Source organism: Rhinopithecus bieti, unplaced genomic scaffold, assembly GCF_001698545.2.
Source record: "Rhinopithecus bieti isolate Rb0 unplaced genomic scaffold, ASM169854v2 scaffold_15796, whole genome shotgun sequence".
In the NCBI taxonomy this organism is placed as follows: domain Eukaryota; kingdom Metazoa; phylum Chordata; class Mammalia; order Primates; family Cercopithecidae; genus Rhinopithecus; species Rhinopithecus bieti.
Genome location: NW_016808858.1, coordinates 1,778,494 through 1,804,268, shown reverse-complemented (window position 1 = coordinate 1,804,268; position 25,775 = coordinate 1,778,494). Strand labels below are relative to the sequence as shown.

The 25,775-nt window shown below is 34.9% G+C and overlaps 1 protein-coding gene across 2 annotated transcripts in view; it reads right to left on the bottom strand.

The window, feature by feature from the left end:
• The window catches only part of FOLH1 (folate hydrolase 1), a 72,172-nt gene that overhangs the window by 39,850 nt on the left and 6,547 nt on the right, over positions 1 to 25,775 (bottom strand). For both annotated transcript variants that reach the window (XM_017887655.1, XM_017887656.1), the window contains exons 3-7: positions 23,562 to 23,748; positions 13,396 to 13,497; positions 7,259 to 7,384; positions 6,290 to 6,476; positions 3,416 to 3,509 (exon numbers count right to left, since the gene is read on the bottom strand). In XM_017887655.1, coding sequence (XP_017743144.1) covers positions 3,416 to 3,509; positions 6,290 to 6,476; positions 7,259 to 7,384; positions 13,396 to 13,497; positions 23,562 to 23,748 — 696 coding nt within the window. The remainder of the gene's footprint in view (positions 1 to 3,415; positions 3,510 to 6,289; positions 6,477 to 7,258; positions 7,385 to 13,395; positions 13,498 to 23,561; positions 23,749 to 25,775) is intronic.

Genomic DNA, 25,775 nt, shown 5'->3' with positions numbered 1-25,775 from the left:
TGCACATTGTGCACATGTACCTAGAACTTAAAGTATAATAATAATAAATTTTTAAAAAAATTAACAAAATTAGCAAACCATTAGTTAGACTGACCAAGTTAAAAAGGGAAGACTGTAATTACTAAAATCAAGAATACAGGAGAGTACATTACTACTGTCTTTACCTAATTCCTACCTTTACCGCAGTGCCTGAAATATAAAAGTCATTCTATAAATGTTCCTTGAGTAGTGGGCTGTGAGAAGCCATTAAAGGTCTCCTGAGCAGAGGCATAAGAATGAGATAACACCATAATCAATAGAGGTGGCTACTAAATGCTTGTTTAGTTGAGTAGAGAGTAAATAGTGTTTACCAAAGTGTCTTTTGCATCAGACATGAATTTGGGTCCTGGCTCTCTCACTTACTCTCTGAACATTGGTTAAAATGAGTATCACAATACTAACTCATATAGTTGTTTTATACGTTAATTAAGGAGATGTATGTAAAGCATTTAGCACAACAGTAAGTGCTAAAGCGTAATTAGCACTCCATCCAGGATACTTGCTATTACTGTTACTATTGGCACTATAATTATCATCCTAGAAGTTACTCTAGAAGGCAAATTAAAACTGCATAATCACACTGTGTTCGGTATATATGTAAAGAAAAATAGGAAAAAACATACATGGTGTCCCCTTTCTCCCACTCAAGTCAACATAAAGTTTTTACCATCACTCACATTTCATCAATTTTTTATTTTAGTTCTCAGCATTCTTGGGTCATTATATAACTTTATATCTCTCCTTATTTTCTCACACGTGTATTAATAAACTTTTATTTCATGATATATTCCATTTGTAAGACACTGTCTTTTCTATTTAATGCACAATGCTAAACTGCTACCCACTTGAGAGAACCTGAGAGTTGAGTAGCTTGGCACACTCCCAAGGTACATGTGCAAAGAGAGTAAATTTTCACAGTGAAATTCATAAGCAAACCATATGTTCTTTAAACAATTTTTAAAAACTAAATTACACTTATATGGACTATTTCATTATGGCTTAGAAAGTGGATAAATAGAAATGCCTATTTTTAATTATGAAATTTTGAATGTAAAATGCACTTTTCCATGAAAGTTATGTTATTAACGGTGATTGTATTTATAAAATGGCTCACAGAGGCTGACACAGTAATGTCAGATGAATTACATTTGTAATTTTTCAATCAGGTAATTCCATTATACAATCAGAGCACAGCTGATATTGACCTAGTGAACCAGACCAAATTGTAAACATTTAAATAAATCTCACATCTAATTCCATGATATTATGCATCCTTTTTTTCTAATTACAAAGATAATACAGGTTCATGTTTTACTTTTTTTTTTTTTTTTTTTTTGAGACTGAGTGTCACTCTGTTGCCCAGGCTGGAGTGCAGTGGTGCGATCTCGGCTCACTGCAATCTCTGCCTCCCAGGTTCAAGTGATTCTCCTGCCCCAGCCTCCCGAGTAGCTGGGACTACAGGCAATCACCACTATGCCCAGCTAAGTTTTGTATTTTTAGTACAGACGGGGTTCACCATGTTGGCCAGGATGGTCTCCATCTCTTGACCTCATGATCCACTCGCCTCGGCCTCCCAAAGTGCTGGGATTACAAGCATGAGCCACAGAGCCCAGCGCCATGTTTTAAATTTTTATATAACTGAGATAATACTCTCTCTCTATATATATAGTTTTGAAATTTGCTTTTCTTCACTCAATAGTATATCATAAGCATTTTTCTATATTATTAATTATTCTGGTACAACATATAATATCTTTTAATCACTTCATTTACTATCATAGTCATTAATGTATTATTTGAGTACATATCAATTGTTGAAGATCTGTGTTGTCTACAGTTTTCCACTATTACAACTAATGCTAAAATCAGTTTTATCTTTTAAATATCATGAATATTTAGTCTTTATTTATACATATTTTTAGGCAAATGTACAGTCTATGGTGCTATCAAAAGTTGTGCCTGTGTCCTGAATCTTAAACAATGTAGTAAAGTTTATAGCCCCAAGGAAGAAAGACCAGGGTACTTTCTCAATCTGCCCTTAAATTGAACAGATGCGTCCTACTCCCCAGATGTCCGGCTCCTCACGTCTGAAACTGAGTGCCTTGTCCTAGGTCAAAAAGNGCTTCCTCATACATATTGGAATAAAATGATTCAGAAATGCTTGAACTCAAAGAAGAAAAGGGACTAACTGGCCAGATGCTTTGGTATCTATCAATTTCACTTTTTCGAAAAGCCAGTGTTCTCTCACCTCTAAAGAATAATGGTGGCTGGGCGCGGTGACTCACGCCTGTAATCCCAGCACTTTGGGAGGCTGAGGCGGGCGGATCACCTGAGATCAGGAGTTCAAGACGAGCCTGACCTGCATGGTGAAACCCCATTTCTACTAAAAATACAAAAATCAGTTGGGCATAGTGGTGGGCGCCTGTAATCCCAGCTACTCAGGAGGCTGAGACAGGAGAATTGCTTGAACCCAGGAGGTGAAGGTTGCAGTGAGTCAAGATTGTACCACTGCATTCCAGCCTGGGCAACAGAGTGAGACTCTGTCTCAAAAAAAAAAAAAAAAAAAAAAAAAAAAAAAAAAAGGGCATGGCAATGGGAGAAAGAAGCACAGGAAAGAGGAAACAGTTCCAATGCCAGGTTAAGCGGAACAAATCTGGGAAAGTTTTGATAATGAAAGCAGAAAGTTTTGATAATGAAAGCAGAAGGAGAAGAAGACTAGAGATATAAACAAAATGGAAGTGGCTCTCATAGTGTATAATTCTGGGTCCTCTCAGACTTAGTCAGAGGAACACATGAGCAAGAGATTTACTAGGGAAAAGCATGTGTGGAAAATGAGGAGAGAGCTAGGAAACCCTGAGAAAACCCTTAGACTGCAAGGTAGGTCTAATGTTGAATAAAGGAAAAAGGGAGGAGGAAAAGAAAGAGGAGCGTTGGGTGCAGCATCTATTTGAGCCAGGCTATCAGGGAGTCCCTGGGTTAAACTTTTGCATCAGAGGAGTCCAGTGCATTCCAGAAACAGGCCTGTAGTAGTATCCTTGCCACACTCAGTCATTGCCTGAGAAGAACTACAGGAAGCATGGTCTTGACACAAATAGAGTGGGGTTTCAAAGCACAGTGTCTGGAGCAATTGATCAATTAGGCTCCCTGCAGTTACATATCTGAAAGGCTCATTTTCATGGCTGTCATACACTAGATACTCATGTATATACTAAATTCCAGAACAGAAGCACTACTCTATTTTATAGTGATAAAATTATAAGCAGCACCCATGTTGGAAAATTTAAGTACTAAAAAATGGAGATAAAAGGCTAACATTTGAAAACTATCAATAATGAAAATTACCCAAACAGCCATCCATTGTTTCTTATAAACTTACTCTAGGAGCTTCTGTGCATCATAGTATCCAATTGGATGAACAGGAATACTTGGAAGACCAACAGCCTCTGCAATTCCACGCCTATAAGCATATTCTGAGAAAAAAAAATTGCCATACTTCCAGTAAAAACTCAGTTTCATTCAAATGGTTCTCTGTAAATCACATTAAATACATTCTAATGTCACATTTGCTAGAATTGTTAAAGTAAAACAGATTAACAGTTCAAATATTAGCGAGAATGTGGAGCAACTGAAATCCCCATACATTGCTTGTGTGAATCTAGTCTAAAATTACACAATCACTTAAGATAACTCTTTTGAAAAGCAATGTCAAGCAGAAATGTACACTATGGCACAGCAATTCCACTCCTGGGTATTTACTCTAGAAGGATGAGCACATGCCCACAAGAAGACGTGTACAAAATTGTTCATAACAGTCACATTTATATTAGCCAAATATTAGACAAAGTCCAGGTTTCTAACAGAAGAATGAATAAACAATCCATAGTATAATCCCACAATGGAATGCTACTTAATCATCGAAAGAAAAAAACTAATACATACAATGTGATGGAAAATCTCAAATTACTACACTGAAATAACAAAGCTTTAAAAAAAAATCTACTGTTTGATTCCATTTACTTGAAGTTCAAACCCAGGCAAACTAATACACGATGCTAGAGATTAGAAAGTGATTGCTTCTAGGGGACACAGAGAAAATTGACCAGAAAGGGTACAAAAGAACTTTCCAGAGTGATGGAAATGCCCTTATATCCTATTTTTAGTAACATAAACACATGCAATTTGCAAAATTTATTGAACTGAACTCTTAAGATCTATGTATTTCATTGCATGTAAACTCTACCTCAAAATAAGCACACACATTCTATCATTTCTTTAGATTTAAGAAAAGTTAGAGCTGTTTTTCCATTTTTTTTCTGATGTTTTTAAAACAATCTAATAAGAAACTTAGGGCCGGGCGCGGTGGCTCAAGCCTGTAATCCCAGCACTTTGGGAGGCCGAGACGGGTGGATCACAAGGTCAGGAGATCGAGACCATCCTGGAGAACACAGTGAAACCCCGTCTCTACTAAAAATACAAAAAACTAGCCGGGAGAGGCGAGGTGGCGGGCGCCTGTAGTCCCAGCTACTTGGGAGGCTGAGGCAGGAGAATGGCGGGAACCCGGGAGGCGGAGCTTGCAGTGAGCTGAGATCCCGCCACTGCACTCCAGCCTGGGTGACAGAGCAAGACTCCACCTCAAAAAAAAAAAAAAAAAAAAAAGAAACTTAGGTAACTGCAAACCATTATTCTTTTTATGCATAAAATGACATAATGATATGTTGTGTGGGATTTGTTTTCAAATTCTCTAGAATAATAGCAAAAAATTGGAATGATAAACAAATAAAACAAGATTGACAACATGTTGATAACTGTCTCTACTTTCATATATGTTAGAATTATGCCATAATAAAAAGTAAAATTAGAAGGAAAATGAAAATGTATAGGGCACAAAAAAATAATTCAATAAACATTGGTCTCATAGAAATAACATAATTTTCCCCCTAAAATACCATCATTCAAATTTGAAGAAAATCAACAGAAACATTCCAGTTAATCTCATTTTATTTTCATTATTTTGACTTTGCATAACTAATAAAGCTTAGGCTAAGCTGCGTTTTTTAAAACTTGGAAATAAAAAGGTGGAGTAAATAAAGTTCAGGTATATTTGTGTAATTTTACTATAGGGTAATATGTATCATTTTTTAAAAAAGAAAAAAAATTCTGACAATATATAATGTTCTAAGATTTACAAAGCCAAAAAAAAAAAAAAAAAAAAAAATATATAACCTTTACAGGAGTCTATGATTTAAGAGTAAAACCAGATGAAGACGTAAATGTCACAGATAACTTGGCAAAGTATTTCACACAAGTTTTAAATATTTAGTTAGCTTTAAACCACACAAACTTAATGATCACAGATTTTTGTAAACATTATCAAATAGTTGAGCACATTCAAAATAAATTAGCTCCCTTTGTTAATGTTTTACAGGGGAGCCTTTCAGCATAGGACTAGTATGTGGACTCTGTGAGCCAGACTGTCTGAATTTGAATCCAACTGCTCATTTAGAGGAGGGGTGATCTTGGGCTGACTTCTAGTCTCACTTTCCTCCCCTGTCAAATAAGACATAATAACATCCCCTAGCTTTAGGGTTGTTAATGCAAGTAAAATGCTGCCATTTAGGAAACATTCTTTTAAAGTTATCTCTGTTACCTTATAGCAATGAAGCAATATGCATTTCCTGGGCTCTATATCCTAAATTGGCCATTTAACAAGTTTACAGAACTTCTGCTCTCCTGTCCCTTACCCACAACTGTGAAATCCAAAAACACTGTGAAATCTGTAAATCTGGGGGGAATTTATTTAACAGCAAAACCTGATCTGAGCTGAACTCATTTGAAAGGAAAATTCGACTTGAGCAGACATAAGCCTGTTTATATTCCTTATTCCCCACCCCCCACTTACTACTTAGTGTAAGTATTCATACACTCTGCAGCAAAAATATTTATATGCTTTTTCCTCATATTCTGTCCCAGGCCCCTACGTCACTGTTATGCAAGTTATGGTATATGTGTAACACCATAATGTTTTTTAAATATCTGAAAAAGTCTGAATTCGAAAACCCACCAGGCCCAAGTTTCCAAATAAGGGGATAAGGGACCTGAACCAATCATTTTAGAGTTCAAAATTCTTTCATTCTTAAATGCAAAGAGAATAAAAAAAGACATGCTTAGTCCATTGTGCCAAAGGAAATTCTATAATAAAGTCTCTTTCAAATGTTAAGTTTCCTGTTATATTCAAGGATTGATCACTCACCATTTGCTGGGTAACCTGGTGTGAGAGGGTCTCCTGCGCCATTCAGATTTAGGATATTTCCACGCTGGACACCACCTCCAGGAAGATTCCAACCATCTGGATAGGACTTCACCCCAGGAGCAAAGTAGTCAGCAGGGTCTGAGTAGAGAATGACTCCTTTGGCCCCTGCCAGCTGGGCATTTTTAACCTAGAAAACACAGTGTCTTTCTTTCCTTATTTTAAACTGGTTGTTTCAGATTCGGTAATATCAGTTTTCAATATTACACTTAAATGAGTAGTAGAACGTTATCTTCAAACTTTTGTCATTAGGCCTACAACAAAGGATCTCTCAGAGAGAATTTCCCTTTTCTTTTGCTGCTATAAGCTCCAAAAATCCTCAGAGCGTCAGATTTGGTAATGTTCTTAGTAGGGGTAGTGAGTATTTGCTTTTTCCTTCCTCTAGCTTAGAAGTATAATAAGCAAGTAGATCCCACAGGCCAGATTCCTATTGTTCTATAGTCGAAAGGGAATTTTTTAAAATTTAATTTCCCACTAAAAGAAAATATATTTATTAACAAATAAAATGAGAGTAATATTTAAATTTGCTATGTGTAAACTGTTTTCCCTCATTATTTATAACAATTCATACTACAATTTAATTTAGTAAATATTTTTGTAGAAAATATTTAAAACAGAAATACTAAAACTTAATAATAAACCCAGTGCATGTTTCTTCGTTGGCCACAGGCATAACCTGTAAGCACAGAAAAATTTGTTCTGTTCACCCTAACCATCTGCACTGGTCAAATTCCAATGATCAAATTTAACCCTGGGATATAACCTAGTAAATGTAAGCTTTATGCCCACCTGTCTGTAACATGGGCACGTCACAGAATACAAGAAAATCATGGTATTCATAAAGTTTTAAGAAAATGATTCTACACATGTAAAACCCACTATGAGGGAGAGAAAAAAAAGATGATTTTTTACCTTATTTCCTCTGAAAACTTTCCCATATCTGGCAATTACAATTTTCCCAGAGCAATTGATTTTCATGTCCCGTTCCAATTTGAAGAAGTCTTCAGTTCGTGCATAGTTAACATACACTAGATCGCCCTGTTGAGATCAGGAATGACTTCATGTAAGTCAGATGTAAAACAAGGAGGTTTTTCTGCATGGGGACTGTTGGACGTTTTTGAAAGAGGGAAGAGGTTAGAGCACACAAGAGGGTCAGAAATGCATGAGCTCCAAAGAAGAGATTCAAGGGAAAAATGAATTTAAATTGAGAATGAAATTAGATGGGCTAGAGCATATAAATTAAGTAATATCTGTTTGTATTTGTCCCACATTTAGTGGCTATGAAGCTGAAGCTACAGAAGCACTCTCCCACAGAAAAGTATTAAACATAAACACATTGCAGCACGCAACGTGAAGGGGTCCAGATACCCTAGGCTAAGAAGCCCTTAATGAGATCTTTCCTTTCTTCAGAGTGTGTTCACAGGGAGCAGTTTAATGCTTCTTAACAACTACCAAGTAAAGAAAAATAGACAGGTAACATCACTGGTTTGGAGGTCTAATTTCAATCATTAATGTGATGATGTGCAAATCTTAGCTCATATTTGAGTCTCAATATTCTCATTTGCTAAATGACCTGCTAGATTAAATCAGTGACCTTCCAAGCTTTTTTTGCTCACCTGTTCCCTAAATTAATGTTGGCAGTGTGCCCCTTCATCTAAAATTTTAAATGTTTTATAATACCATTAAGTAGCTGCAAAGCATGCAATATCTAGCTTACTATAAGTATTAACATTTTAGATGAAATTGTATATAACTTTTATATCAATCCAAAGGAATTTAAAACTATATTTATTTGCTATTCAACATCATCAATTTTAAAAAATACATGAACATGCTCTTCTTTACAGTCAAAATTTTGTCATCTCTTTTTTTTTTTTTTTTGAACTTGTATATTGTCCACCTTCCTCCACAGAATTTTACTGTAAAGTAAAATATATTTGTACTGGGCACTAGGATGAGCTGTCCAGGTTCATGGTCAATGAGGGACTTTTTGCTCCAGCTTCAGGGAAGCCTCTCTGCAGACAACTTTCATCTGTCAGCCCCTTCAAGGATTGCCTCAGCTGTAGACAGCCCCCTTGCTCAAGGTCATGTCCCTTCCTAGAATGCTACACATTCAGTGACTGATTGATGTGAGGGTATAGAGACCTGGACATCTCAGTCTAACATAGGATAATTCTGAGAAACTATTCCAGACCTCCTTATAGGCTTAGCCAGGGCTATCCTTGAGCTGGCATTGCAGAGTGACTTCTCCCTCTGCCTAATCCAGCTTTCCTTCTCACAGATGTTGATCCCAAGAGAACACTCCATAATTATCAACTAGCATTCTAGATTTAATTCCAGAATCTATTACCTTAAATATGAGTATGCTTGAAAGTCTTTTATTAATCACTGTCAAATTTCCTTGAATCAGTATATCTATATAAGTCAATTTTTTAAAAAAAATATTTATTTTTGTGATAGATTGTGTTAAGAAACAGCTTCAGGAGTAAGTTATAATTATAGGCCAGGCATGGTGGCTCATGTCTGTAATTCCAGCACTTTAGGAGACTGGGGCAGGCAGATCACTTGAGGTTGGGAGTTCAAGACCAGCCTGGCCAACATAGTGAAAACCCATCTCTACTAAAAACATAAAAATCAGCTGGGCATGGTGGCAAGCGCCTGTAATCCCAGCTACTTGGGGGCTGAGTCCCGAGAATTGCTTGAACATGGGAGGTGGAGGTTGCAGTTAGCTGAGATCATACCACTGCACTCCAGCCTAGGCAACGGAGTAAGACTTGGTCTCAAAAAAAAGATAGTTATAATTGTAATTACTAGTAGTATCAAATTAAATCTAACAACATCATTGCAATTCTTAGAAATAATGCATAACCCTAATATTTGATTAGAAATATATCTTAATTCAATGAATGGGACAGTGAAGCATTATGTTAACACATTTGTTCAGTAGGTGAACAAATTATTGCTAGAATGAGATGGATCAGCAACAACAGTTCAATTTATATTTCTTGTTTTTATAGTAAGTTCTGAGAAAACTTGGATAGGAATGAAAGATGTGTTATGGAATTGTCACTAACTTATTTAAACTTCTTTCAAGTTATAATCAAATAACTTGAAATCACAAATTGATCTTTCATACAAGTGTATTTTAATGATATTAGCTGGAAACTCAATTGGGTTTACTTTTAATTTTGCTCAATTGTAAACTTTGAATTGCTAAGAATTTGTTACCCAGCTATTAGAATCATTCATTATCTCAACATTGAAAACAATATTTCTAATTGTCTCTTTTTTTTGGAGCCCCAGAGATTTTTACAACACAGAGAAATGCTTCATATTGACTTAGAATGGGTGGGAGATGTTTTTCATTTGTAAAATAAGGTGAAAATGCTTGTAAATAGGGAGCAGGACCACATGACAGGCTAGCTTTCAATACCGTGAAAAAGTACACAGGGTAATTAATGATCTGGAAACTGATCTCTTTAAAACCTTGTCATGCTTGCCTTTCGAAAGTCTTTACACAGCCCAGTTTGAAAACCCTGTCCCAGGTGATTTCCAAAATCCTATCATTTTATTTTGGCTATTGTTTCCCTTTTTGACCACATTTTTCATAGCATGTACACAACAAATATATATGAGATATTAAAATAGAATCGTCTCCAAGCTGTTTCTAGGATTCATTTGACAAATTGGTGAAGATGTATTATGTGTTAGGTAGCGCCTTATGTAATGCAACAAATCTTTGCCCTTGAAGGAACTGACACAGCAGGTCCTCCTTCAGTCACAATGGGATTAAGTCTTATTAAACTCACCTAAGTTGAAAATAATTATACGTCTAAAGTGTATTTTTGACTTAGGATATTTTCAATTTATAATGGGTTTATCCAGACACAACCTCATGGTAAGTTGAGAAGTGGATTGAATGAGTATGGCTATTGCACCATCATAAAGTCAAAAAATTTTAAGTAGCCATCTTAAGTTGGGGATTTCCTGTAACGTGGATGGGATAATATGATAATGAGCATTAAATTTAATAACTAAGCAAAGCATACATTATATTAAAAGGTGATAAGTAGTATAAAAAAAGCATTTAAATAGAGTATACAAATGGTCAACTGGAGCTTAAGTGGGTGTAATATTAAATAAAATGTGAATCTAATTGGGAAACTGACATTTGAATCTTTGCCTCTGTAAAAGGATTACATTTAGCTCTTGTATTTCTTCCTAAGACCAATGTAATATTAATGCACTATTAATCATAACACTATATTTCTGATTTATCATTGTTAGCCCTCTCTGGAACACACTCTTATTCTATTTTAACTGTGGCTACAAAGTCATTAACCAATTTGATTTAAGCAAAATAATTTTTTTAGTGTAAGTATCCTACATGAAATTTACCCTTAATATAACTTTGAGGAGACTATACCTTTAAATGTCTCTAAATATGGCTGTCCTTTGATATATCAGCAATTCTCACAAAACAAATTGTGAGGGAGAGAAAACTGAAAAAGATATTAGCTTAAAAATGAGAGTAAACTTTGAAAATGAAAACAAGTGTGACAGATATTCCCTCTCAGCACTTCTCAAATGCAAGTTGTCACTGTGAGTTAGCAAAGAGCTTTGTTTTTAGACAAAGACCTTCTTGTACAATTTACACTGTACCATCCATTGTTCTATGACTGTGAATAAATAGAATCTTGCACCTCTTAGCCTGGAATTTTCTTTGTTTCCTTAAGCTTCCATCTCCCCAACTCTTATTTATAGAGATAGAATTGGGAGGCAAAACCAGTGATTCTCAAAGATGGTCCTTGAACCGTCAGAAACAATATCACACTTGTTACAAGCACAAACTCTAAGGCTCCACCCCATTAAACTTACGAAGTGGAAAGCAGAATCTGTGTTTACAAGCCATCCAGATTATTGTGACAGACACTAAAGCTTGAGAACCACTAGAATAGCCTATATTTTATCAACACTGCAAATTGCTAATTTTAAACATCATAAAGCAGAGTCCCATATTTCCTATTTCACAGGATTCAGATGTAAATTCAAAGATTACTGATCGTGAAAGCGTGATTTTTTTTTATTTTTTATTTATTTATTTATTTTTTGAGACGGAGTCTAGCTCTGTCGCCCAGGCTGAAGTCCATACATTTAAATAATAATTTAAAATAGCTAAAAAATATGAAATGTACTTTAAAAATCTTAAATTAATGTTATCTATTGAAAAAGTTGAAGTGTGAAGTGTGAAACTGAAGAACACTGAAATGTATTGAGCAGTGAAAAGATTATGTATAAAATAACAGGTGGGCCTGATGCGGAGGCAGGCGGATCACCTGAGGTCAGGAGTTGCGATCTCGGCCCACTGCAAGCTCCACCTCCCGAGTTCACGCCATTCTCCTGCCTCACCCTCCCGAGTAGCTGGGACTACAGTATCCCGCCACCACACCTGGCTAACTTTTTTGTATTTTTAGTAGAGACAGGGTTTCACCGTGTTAGCCAGAATGATCTCGATCTACTGACCTCATGATCCGCCCGCCTCTGCCCCCAGAGCGCTGGGATTGCAGGTGTGAGCCACCGTGCCCAGCCGGTGAAATGTTTTAAACACACATACGGACACACATAGTTTTGAATTAACACTCCACTGGCTGGGTTACAGATGATCCAGTGAGGAACACCGATCAGCAAACTCATCTGATATTTGAACATAAACAGCAAACCCATACAACATGTGTGCTCTTTCTATTTAGCCATTGATCTGGAAGATTTTAAGTCTATTTGAAGGAAATAAGAGACAATGATCTTTATAACTCTTTCTTATGATTAATAGTAATGTCAAAGTCCAAAAATTATTTGGAAGATTTTAATTGGGTATGTAGTAAACCTACAAACTAATTTAGGTGTAATCTTCTCCTTATAACATGATGTTTTCTCATCCAGAAACGTAAACAGTTTAATTGTTTTTTGTTTTGTTCTGTTTTTCTGAGATGGAGTCTCCCTCTGTCGCCCAGGCTGGAATTCAGTGGCGCGATCTCGGCTCACTGCAAGCTCCGCCTCCCGGGTTCACGCCATTCTCCTGGCGTAGCTGGGACTACAGGTGTGTGCCACCGCATCTGGTTAATTTTTTTTTTTTTTGTATTTTTCATAGAGATGGGGTTTCACCATGTTGGCCAGGCTGATCTCAAACTCCTGACCTCAGGTGATCCACCTGCCTCCACACCTGGTCAACCTGTTTTTTTATACATAATATTTTCACTGCTCAATACATTTTAGTGTTCTTCAATTTCACACTTCACACTTCAACTTCTTCAAGAGATCACATTTATTTAAGATTTTAAAAGTATAATTTATATTTTTTAGCTATTTTAAATTAAATTGATTCATTATACTTTCTGCTATCATATATTATTTGGTAATTTCTGTTTAGCTTCAATCTGGTAATATTAATACTATTTTAAATAAAAAATATTGTTAATTTTTGGTATACATAAGTGATGCAGTTATATCACTGTAAATAATAAACAAGGAGAATATTAATAAAGAAAGCCCAAAGTGCAAAAACATAAGGAAAATAATTTGACAATATCAAAATTAAGAATCTCTTTTCAACAAAGGAAAACACAGACTGAACAAAAAAATGAAAAATTAGAATGGGCAAAACTAACTTATGGTGGCAAAAATGTCAAAGAAAGATATCTGGTGTGTGTAGAGCTGATTAAGAAGAAGCATAAGGGAATTTTCTGAAGTAAAAGTAATATTCTGTACATTGATGGGGTGCAGATCATCCAGATGTAGGCATTTGTCAAAAATCAATAAATGTGCATTTGGGATTTGTGCATCTCATTGCAGTAAATTGTATCTTTAAAAATACTATGAATAAAATATAATCAATATTCCTCCTTCTTACAAAGACATTCTCATTACTTAAATGTGGAAAAAATTAATTGGATTACATCAAAAGTCCCTTTATAACCATTTAATTATTGGCTGAACGTATGAAGTGAAGGAAGGCTTCTTTTGTCATTTTATTTTGTTGCACTGTGTTTTACCTCTGGCATTCCTTGAGGAGAGAAAGCACTGAAAGGTGGTACAATATCCGAAACATTTTCATATCCTGCAGGAGGTGGTTCAAATAATGATGTGTTGAAAATCTAGAGAAACAAAATATTATAATCAAAAGTAAATCAGTTAAAGTTTGATTACTATAATCAAACATAAACAAATGCATATTATCTTTTATGTCAGTAGAGAGTGAATGAATCCTTCAGGATTCTGATGATAATATCAGATACCCAGCACTGTGCTAGAAGTTGTGAGGAATTCATGAGATGAATAAATCACAGATTTTGTCCTCAAAATGGTAAGATCTATTCAAGGAAACAAAGCTAAAAACCCCCACCAATAACTGAAAATCAACCAAACAAAAAACAACAATCATAAAATAAGTAAGTATTATAGAAAGAAAAGCTCAGAAGAGGTAAAAAGATACTCTTCCGAAAGGAATATTGTGTATTGTAACCTGTATACTGATAGAAGGAAGAATTAGAAATTGATTTTTTGTAAGTGGCATACATACCAAGCTAGTGTAAATAAAAGCCTAAATATGTAATTGCTTCACAGAAGGTTAGAAGTAAATTAACTTCATGAATTTCTTGAGAGAACTTATAAGGACCAGCTTTTGATTTTGGAGAAAATTTTAATCCCCAAATAAAAAGTAACTTTGTTTGGTAATCTCAATCATTATAATAGTGCTTAGATAATTACCTAGGAACAAAGTAAATATTAAATTTACTTAAAAAAAGTACATGATTGGGGAATCCACAAATGGCCATATCTAGATTCTCTGAACAGCATATGCACTGAAAAGAATGAAAAACACTGAACCAAATATATGTCTTTTTAAGTTTATAATTAAATTGGAAAAAATAGTAAGGAATATTCAGAAGCAAAAAAATAAAATGAAAGCAAGAATCCTCAGAGGCAGCATGGAAGTTGGCTTTGCCTTAGGTGGATCTATCAAAGCCTATGGCCCCATGAAAAGGATTCAGGAGTTAGTCTAAAACTGGTTCACATAATGGAATCTAGCAGAAGACTGTGCATAAAGCTGGTCTAAGTACAACAATATCCTGGCCAGGTGCGGTGGCTCACGCCTGTAATCCCAGCACTTTGGGAGACTGGGAGCCCAAGGTGGGCGGACTACAAGGTCAGGAGTTTGAGACCAGCCTGACCAACATGGTGAAACCCCATCTCTACTAAAAATACAAAATTAGCTGGGCATGGTGGCATGTGCCTGTAATCCCAGCTACTCAGGAGTCTGAGACAGGAGAATCACTTGAACCCGCAAGGCAAGTTTGCAGTGAGTAGAGATTGCCGCCACTGCACTCCAGCCTGGATGACAAAAAAAAAAAAAAAAAAAAAAAAAAAAGAACATAATCATAATAATAATAAAATCCTTTAGGGTTAAGGATAAATTGAAAATAAACTTGCTCCATGGAAAGTAATGGCTTAGGGTAAACCAGGAAAAAAGGGTTCCAGATAATTCATAACCCTGCAAATTTTCATTCACTATTTATACAGTATGCCTCAAGCTAAAATATTTATTTTAAAGCAGTGCCAGGATTGTAGTGCTCCCTGGGGCCTAAGAGAAATGATCAGGAGGAATCAGTCTTCAACTTAGCTTTAAATAATTTCCAAATTCTAAGGGAGAAGAACTCAGAGCCACAAAATCACCAAACACCTCCAAAGTACTATGGAAAAGAGCCAACAGAAAGAACAGAGTAAAATTACAGCTGCAAAGACTGTATTTATGGTATGTATCATACACATGATATTGAACTAAAATTTAAATAAAAATTAAAGCCAGTCTGGGCACGGTGCCTCATGCCTTGTAATACCAGCACTTTGGGAGGCCAAGGCAGGTGAATCGCCTGAGGTTGGGAGTTCAAGACCAGCCTGGCCAACCTGGGGAAACCCTGTCTCTACTAAAATTGCAAAATTAGCGGGACATGGTGCTCCTGTAGTCCCAGATACTTGTGTGGCTGAGGCAGGAGAATCACTTGAACCTGGGAGGCGGAGGTTGCCGTGAGCCAAGATTGTGCCACTGCAGTCCAACCTGGGCAACAAGAGCAAAACTTCGTCTCAAAAAAAAAAAAAAAAAAAAAAGAAAAGTTAAGGCCAGGTGCGGTAGCTTGTGCTTGTAATGCCAACACTTTTTGGAGGCCAAGGCAGGTAGATCACTTGAGGTCAGGAGTTCCAGAGCAAAACCTCCTCTCTACCAAAACCTCTCCAAAAAAGCAAAAATTAGCCAGGTGTGGTGGTATGTGCCTGTGGTCCCAGCTACTCAGGAAGCTGAGCAAGAGAATTGCTTGAACCTGGGCTGTGGAGGTTTCAGTGAGCCAAGATTGCGCCATTGCATTCCAGCCTGGGCAACTGAGCGAGACTCCATCTCTCAAAATAAATAAATAAATAAATAAATAAATAAAATAAAAATACAGAGGTACAGCACCAAATGCAAATTGTGAACATTGAATAAAATAAATAAAGCTAAATGAAAAATGTAAAATAATGTATGGATAAAAAATATTTAGACAAAGCTATAGAGAATTGTTTTAGGAAGTAAATCTAAAGAAATAATTCAGAATGTAGCACAGAATCATAGAAAAGAGAAATATGAAAGAAATATTAAAGACCTAAAAAACAAAATGAGAAGGTGTGGGATACATATGGAATTACAAAGGAAGAGAAGAGAAAGAATTTAGAAAGCCTAAATTTGAACGACTAAAAACATTCCAAAACTACCAAAAATTATGACCTCCATAATTTCACATTCAGGAGATCCAGTGAATCTTGACCAAGATGAATAAAAATAATCTTTACCCAGCCCATTACAATAAAATTGCAAAACTTAATATAGTACTTAATGATAAAAATTGCGAAAGAGAGATTATACATGATTACCCAAGCAGAACAAAAATTAGATTGGCAGTTGACTTCTCAACAGTGGCAATGGAAGCTGGGCGCAGTGGCTCACACTTATAATCCCAGCACTTTGGGAGGCTGAGGCCAGTGGATGACCTGAGGTCCGGAGTTCAAGACCAGCCTGGCCAACATGGTAAAACCCCGTCTCTACTAAAAATACAAAAATTAGCCAGGTGTGGTGGCACACACCTGTAGTCCCAGCTACTTGGGAAGCTGAGGCAGGAGAATCACTTGAACCTGGGAGGCAGAGGTTGCAGTTAGCCAAGATTACACCACTTCATTCCAGCCTGGGCGACAGAGAGAGATTCCGTCTCAAAAAAAAAAAAAGAAAGAAAGAAAAAAGAAACACCAAAAAAAACAGTAGCAATGGAATCCATAATTCAGTAGAATATTGTCTCCATGGTTTTGAGCAACAATTACTGTCAAACTGCAAATTTGTGTACTACAAAATCATTCTTCCTTTGAGAATGAATATGAAAACACATTTTCCACCAAATTTTAACAGTTTTGGGTCGACAGGTGTTCACTTAAAACAAAGAACATTTGTAAACAATACTGTTCAATAAACAAAACAATACCATACAACAAATGAAGCCTCTAAAAGAATTTCTAAAATGATGCAAGAGAATCAGAAAGGAAAGATATTGCAAATGTGTGGTAAAAATTAAATGAGGACTGTATATGATAATAATAATGTATTACTATCATAATAACAAACATATTTTTCAAGTTTATGAAACAAGATTGAATTAAAATTATGCATATAAATTGGTAATATATAACGAAAGTGAAAGTGTTCTAAGGTTTATATACTGTAGAAATATTGATTGAATTATGACACCAAAGCTTTAGGGGAAAAAAGGAAGAGTAAAATTCATACTAGAGGAAGGTAAAAGTGACCTAAATATTGTATATCAGAATTATAATAAATGAAAATGGAAAAAAGAATAATTAAAAAGCATAGCATGTCAGACTAAATAAAATCAGCTGTGTACTAGCTGACAAGGAGTGAAATAAACCTAAGCAAGTTTAAAAGTGACAAAACTGAAAAAGAAATACCAAACAAATATTAGCTTTAAAAAAAAATTTTAGGGCAAAGTCAAATAACATTACGAAGAGATAAGGAAGGCTACTACATAAGTGTAAGTCTGTCACTTTATCAACAATTCTAATTTTGTTTACATATGACAATAGGTCCCCAAATTATAGATAACATAAATTTATGAAATTATAAGTTATATATATAATATAACATAGACACCACTATAGTGAGGTGAGATAACTTAACATTTATTTCTAATTAATAAAGGAAGCAGACAAAATGAGAGCACGTTAAGGATAATGGAGATTTCAGCCAAATAATAAACAAACTCAAACTAATGTACAAATATAAAATATTACCCCAAACAACCATCAAATTACATGTTTTTCCCAAAGAAACACAGAACATTTATAAAAATTGAGCACATATTAGGCTCCAAAGGAAGCCTCAACAATTGTCAAAGGATTAGTGTCCTACAAACCACATTATTTGATCTCAATATATTCAATTTAGAGATCAGATCAAACAAACAACAAGAACAATGTTTACATTCAGAATTAAAAAAAAAAAGGACTTGTAAATAGTTTCAGGATCAAAGAAGAAAATACAGAAATTAAAAAATATTTAGATGCTAATCATAACTAAACTACTCCTAATCCAAATTTGTGAAATGTAGTTGAAGTGGAAAGGGAAGTTAAAGGGAAAATTTATGGCTCTACATACTCATATTAGAAATGAAGAAAGACTCAACATCAGTAAATTAAGCATTCTATTGATTTTACAAAGAACAGCAAAGTAAACACAAAGAAGATAAAAGAGGTAATTATAAAACAAGAACAGAATTAATAAAATATAAAGCAAAGATAGATGAAAAAAGATTGCCAAAGCCAAATTTTATTCTTTGGATACACTAGTAAATTCGACATATCCCTCTCAGGAGCAATAAGAAAATAATATAGCAAAAGCACAAATAAATAATATCAATTATCAAAAAGAGGCACATCTACAGATGCTTAACATATTAAAAAAGATAAGAAAATACTAGGAACAACTATACTACACATTTGAAAGCTTACATGAAATGGAAAATGCATTTTAAATAAAACTTACGAAAACTGACATAAGAATACATTTTTTAGAAAATCGGCCATGCACAGTGGCTCACGCCTGTAACAATCCCAGCACTTTGGGAGGCCGAGGCCGGTGGATTATGAGGTCAGGAGTTCAAGACCAGCCTGGCCAACATAGTGAAATCATGTCTCGACTAAAAATATAAAAATTTGCCGGGTGTGGTGGCATGTGCCTGTAGTCCCAGCTACTCGGGAGGCTGAGGCGGGATAATCGCTTGAACCGGGGAAGCAGAGATTGCAGTGAGCCGAGACTATGCCATTACACTCCAGCCTGGGTGATAGAGTGAGATTCAGTCAAAAAAAAAAAAAAAAAGTAAAGTTGTCTAGCCATATAACAATAAAGTCATATATCAAACAATAAAAATTGTTATATGACACAAAATTATCATATGACAAACAATAAAGCCATTTAACAAACAATAAAAATTGTTATATAACATAAAATAGTCATATAACAACCAATAAAGAAATTAAACCAGTAGTTTAAATTTTTCCACAAATAGAGTCAAGGCCAACTGGTTTTCCTTGAGTTGGAAAGGTTAAAGGAAAAGATAATTTAATTACAACAAAATCTATTTCAGAAAATATTAAAAACCCAACTCATTTTAGAAGGCAAGTATAATATTGAAATTATACCCCAACAAATAGATTGCAAACACAGACTAAACATGCTATGAGTATAAACAGAATATATATCAATATATGAATTTAAAACTCTAATGCTAATATTATAAGTTCAAAAAATGTAAGATTATTCTAACATTACAATATCACTGAATGCCATCTTCAGATCCAGAAAGAAAAATTGCATGCTGATCTCAAAGATAAATGTGTTTAATATAAATCCATATGGCAAAAAATTTTAGTATACATGGAAAGGATGTACATTTAAGATAACCAGAAAAATAAAACAGTAAATATCATAATTAACAGTGAAAAAGAATTAAAGGTATTTCCTTCAAGACCAGAAGAAAGTTAAGGATATCTGGTATCAAAACTTCTTTTCAACATCATACTGTATAAGTCTTGCCCAGTGCAGTAATACAAATGGGAGGGATTTGGAGATGAGGAATGGATCTGGGCAGATTTTACATTGTACTAACTAGAGCAGTAGTTATTTCCCTCTTCTGCGACTGATAGAAGCTAAAATGAAACCATATCAACTACTATTTGCCAAATCCCCACATCTTCTGAATTTCCCATGTTTTTTCTGTGATTCACATATGAACTCATCTGAATCACTAGGTAAGATTAAAAGAAATATTATGCTGAGGTGCAATAAAAATCAATAAAGGAACAAAGTCGTTATATAAGCATGTCTTTCAGGCAAGGGAATATTCAAACTTGTCTCACTTGATTTGCCTTTATGGCAATCAATTTTGCAGCAACACTATGCCACACTGAATTTTAAAGCAAGTTTATGAGCTATTCTAACAAGAAAAGTTTTTTAATGTCAAGGAAATGACTTTTTGGCTGATTTTATCAAAGATAGATTATATTTCAGTCTTAGAGTATTTTTTACTTTTCAAAATGCACTAGTAGACCTCAAATTATATATCGAAGTATAACTAATAACAATATTAGGTTTACGATTTCTATTACATTTTCGTGACATAAAGTCAATCATAGTTCAACTCTTTATGGTATGTTATTTCTGCATAATCAAAGGTGAACAATATCTCGGTATAATTAAAAATATTTCCTGGGAACCGACGGCGGGCGGATCACGAGGTCAGTGAGATCAAGACCCATCCTGGCTACACGGTAAAACCCGTCTCTACTGAAACAGCACAAAAAAAAAAAATTAGCCCAGGCGTGTGGCGGGCGCCTGTAGTCCAGCACTGGGAGGCTGAGGCCAGGAGAATGGCGTGAACCGGGAGCGGAGCTTCAGTGAGCGAGATACCGCCACTGCACTCCAGCCTGGACGATAATGCGAGCAGTGTCTCAAAAATAATAGTAAAATCAATAAATAATATATAAATAAATATAATAATAAATAAAATAAAAAACAAAAAATTCTGATAGGATCCACAAAATACTAATCATATTTGGCTGGGAGCAGTGGTTCACGCCTGTAATCCCAGCACTTTGGGAGGCCAAGGTGGGCAAATCACGAGGTCAGGAGATGGAGAGCATCCTGGCTAACACGGTGAAACCCCGTTTCTACTAAAAATACAAAAAATTAGCCGGGCATGGCGGCGTGCGCCTGTAGTCCCAGCTGCTGGGGAGGCTGAAGCAGGAGAATGGCGTGAGACTGAGAGGCAGAGCTTGCAGTGAACCGAGATCGCACCACTGCACTCCAGCCTGGGAGACAGAGCGAGACTCCGTCTCAAAAAAAATACTAATCATATTTGTTGCCTATAGGATGGAGAACTTGTCTGTTTTGTGTAGGAGTATAAAAGGAATCACAGTTTACCACACAGCTCAGCTGTGAATTTTTATTCATACCAATTAAATTATACTGGGAGATGGAAGATAGTAAGAGAACCTGGTGGTTGGGGCCAAGGGATGAGCAGGGAGTTGACTTGTCACAATGTCAATAGATAATGCCTGCATCTGAAATAAAAGCATATACGCATGTAGTTTACAGAAATAGATATAAATATCAAAAGAATGAACTTATAGTTGAATAATGATTGCCTCTGGAAAGAGGAAAACAGAGAAAAAGCAAGGCACTCAGGAGAATTGTGTGCATCTATGAGTATATATATATATATATATGCACATTGTGAGATTATGTACATACACAACTTGGATAAAAATAAAAAAAACTAATGATGTAATTTTAAAAAATTAAGAAACTAGGTATCTAACACTATCAGAAAATTTCCCAAATGAAACTTTTACATGAATCATTTTGTATTCTCTGAAAGGCTTTGGTAACATTATGAATAGGCCGGGCGCGGTGGCTCAAGCCTGTAATCCCAGCACTTTGGGAGGCCGAGTCGGGCGGATCACGAGGTCAGGAGATCGAGACCATCCTGGCTAACCCAGTAAAACCCCGTCTCTACTAAAAAATACAAAAAACTAGCCGGGCAAGGTGGCGGGTGCCTGTAGTCCCAGCTACTTGGGAGGCTGAGGCAGGAGAATGGCGTAAACCCGGGAGACGGAGCTTGCAGTGAGCTGAGATCCGGCCACTGCACTCCAGCCTGGGCGACAGAGCCAGACTCCGTCTCAAAAAAAAAAAAAAAAAAAACATTATGAATGCTCATAATACAAAAATAAATAATGAAATAAAATAATCAATGATACAGTCAAAACTGGAAAGTGAGGAGGAAGGAAAAAAGAAGAAAAAACGACAACATTAGCAAGACTTCACCTTAAAAAAATAAACTAAAATATATTATATGTTTGCTCTTTTCTGCATTGTACCTAGACAATTCCCAAATCTGATACATCAAAACAGAGGCTTAAGCATATATATACTCTTTAACATTGTCAATATTTTATATCTTTAAATATTTTTTCTGAACATATTTTAAAGACCCCTTGGTATTTAACACTATAGATATGCCAACCCTTATTTAACAACCTGAGTCTCTATGATGTGTAATGGTATTCCATTTTAAATATAATATATTTTAGGGGTTTTTTGTTTGTTTCTCTTTTTTTTTTCTTTTCTTTTAAAGTGGAATCTTGCTATGTTTTCAAGCTGGTCTGCAACTCCTGACTCAAGCTATTATCCTATCTCAGCCTCCCAAGTAGCTGAGATTAGGGGAACATGCCACCACGCCTGGCTTAATAATATTTTTTAAAGTTATATTGTTAACTACTATAATCGAGAACAGCAGTTAATATGAAAAGCTCCAATCACGTTAGGAAATTAAGTATGGAATTATATCACTGACTGTAAAACATAACAACATATTTATCATTAAGAAGAGATTGATTCATTAGTCAACAAAAGGAGGTTATTGACCTATAATGAAAAAAATTAAATATGTACTTATATCACATGACATTTTCAGTTCACTGATTAAACTGGACATATTTCAAGCTATATGTAATTAAGAGTGCCCAGTAATAAAAGGACTAAAGGAAGTTACCTAAATTGAAATGGACTCTTCTACATACGGTAGCTCTAAAACTAAGGTATGTTAAATAGGGATGAATGTATGTTATATTTTGTGATCTTTCATATTGAACATATCACAATAATAAATATATCAATTTATCTGCATTGTCTTCTGTTTCTTAAGTATATGCCCCAACTTGCAAACAAGATTGCAAATTCTTTAAATACCATGCTAAAGACTTTGCCTCCAAACTTGTCCTCTCCAAATGTCCACACACAAATTCTTCGCACAGAGCTCAACCTGATCAATTGAGACATAATCATTAAGTACCAATAAAAACTTGCTGGGTCAAACTGCATACTGGATCCCTGAATTTCCCAGCAACTCCAAATCTGTGCAGTGTCTTTATAAATTAAACATATCAAAAATGTATCTGTTGGCCAGCCGTGGTGGCTCATGCCTGTAATTCCAGTACTTTGGGAGGCTGAGGCAGGTGGACACCTGAGGTCAGGAGTTCAAGACCAGCCTGGCCAACATGGCAAAACCCCATCTCTACTAAAAATACAAAAATTAGCTGGGTGTTGTGGTACACACCTGTAAACCCAGCTATCAGGAGGCTGAGGAAGGAGAATCACTTGAACATGGGAGGTGGAGGTTGCAGTGAGCCGAGATGGCACCACTGCACTCCAGACTGCCCGACAGGAGTGAAACTCCATCTGAAAAAAAAAAAGAATCTCTTTTATAAAGTATATTTTTACGCTTGTAAGTTTACAAGTATATCATATTTGATATTAGTGTGTAGTACTAAAAACAAAAAAAAGCAACTGTTATCAAGCATTAATTTCTCAGAATCTTTCTAAAACACATTAAACTCAAACATCATAGGAAATTAGTTGACATGGATAATGAGATATTAAAGGTATTCACAAGATCCAATAATATTGATTTCTATTAATATTTAGAGATGGGATAGAACATTATTTCATAGAGGTATTTGAAAAAGAATAAATAGGGGCAATGTCTCTTTTATTTATTTATTTATTTATTACCTCATTTCCATCTTCATTAATTATTGAGATGTAGTTGGGATGAGTCTTATTTGGGTAGGACAACAGGACATCATAATGAGTTAGCTCAACAGAATCCAGGCCAAATTCTTTCCACTGGGATTGAATTTGCTTTGCAAGTTGAAAGTTTTGTTCTGTTCCTGCTAAATGTGGTACCTGTGTAAAATTACTGGTGAACAAAAATTGAAACTGGTTAGATATTAATGTTTAATCAACTTTTATTCCAAATCAACAAAATAAAGCAGAGTTACACAAAAATACTTTGAAACGTGATATGTTAAAACATTAAAGTAGTACTATTATTGCATGAAATAGATTTTCAAAGTCTGCTTTGAAATTTTATGTTCTAATTTGTACTAAATCAAGAGAAAATTGGAGAAATTGATCTTTGTATCATTATGCGTAATCCTATGACTATAACCTCATATGGTAGATTAATAAAGTGTCATATTCTTTCTTAAGACCTATACTTCTTGGAACTTACATGGAATTCTCTGTCTATATCACTGTGTAAATTATTGAAACAGACAAAAATATTTTATCCCAAAGACCAAGGTGTGACGTGGCAAGAATTACTAATAATTACATTTATTTAAATAGTGAGAATTATAGACAAGCGATAAACTTTTTGACTAGCAACCATTTATAAAGTATCTTCATCAAAGAATAATCTGAACATACTGACACAAGTTCAAAATGAATCTCTTGCACTTCATCTATAATACAGAGTAACACACTTAAAATCAATGACAATAATTAATCTGAAGAGTAATATCTTTAACAAAGAAATTATGTGGCCAAAATTTGGCTACCAGGAATATTTTCAGTAGACTAATTTCTCATTTAATATATTTAGACTCTGGTGCTTTTGATTGTTTTAAATTTCTCCCTCCTGGGAAATTTCTTGTTTCCCTGAAGAGCTCATTGGTTAGTATTTTTAACTTAAGCCCTTAAATATGTGACAAGATATTATGTAGCATGAAAATATGTGTGTGTATATATATATATATATATATAGTTCATAAACTTTTGGAACTTCATAAATTTCTAGTTTTAAATATGTAGTTTTATAAAATCAACATAATTCCATCCTTATGATGATTTAAAAAAAAAAAACTAATAACAAACACGGCTATGATAATCCCAGTTTCAAGTTTCATTCTGACATGTGTTTTAATTTTTTTCATTTGGGGAATCAACAATGAATTAAAGTAACTCAATTTTTTAAAACTGGAATTTCCTGTAACTTGTTTACTTCAATAATTATATTAAAGTTATTTAAATAGTATTTATAAAAATAGTATTAAAATCCTCATTTGGTAAATGTTTAGGGGCAAACTATCTTACACAGAATTTCTAATATGGAAAATATTGTAACAAAAAGAGCACAAACACAAGAGGCAGCTAAGGAGTCTCTATCCCTTATCAGTGAGCACCTGCAGGGAAAACAGAAAAACAGCCAACATGTCACTATTTTCTTGAATATTACAAAGATCACAAACTGCAATGTAACTAATGTAGGATGCAGATTTCCCCAAGTGCCAGCTATGCCTCTGTCCCTACAAGCAAAAGGAATTACTATGGGGAATCGTGAACCTACTCACAAAAAAGCGGGAGAAAATCATTATAAGGCTATGCTACTGTAAGTGAATTTTTCTGTAACAGTCTTGTCACTACCAACTAGGAAACAACATTTTGCTGTTATCAGGGTTGGGACTCACTCATTTGAACAAAACACGTCCTGGAAAACATTAGTACGAAAAAAAGATCCATTGCAAATACTAAATAAATTAATTAGCATAAATCCTGTAAGTGGTCTTATACAGGTGTTGTCATTAACTCAGTATGTAACCCCAGCTGTGTCTTGAGTTTCTCATCTATATATGGTGAGAACATCACTATCTCATTACTTCACAAAGACTTGAGGCTCAATTAGATTGTGTATTAAATAGCACTTCTCAATGATTTTAATCACTTGAGATGTTGTGTCACAAGTTGTTGAACCTACTAGAATATCAAATTTTGCAAAAAATAAATAAATAAATAAGAATAATAATAAAAAAATGCGAATTTACAGATTTTCCCAAATAACCAAATTCTGTTTATATATCACTGTAAGGCTGGGTTTAAATGTGTTTCTAGTATTGTCACATTATCTGAATTTTTTTTGCTTTTTTTTTTTTTTTTTTTTTTTTT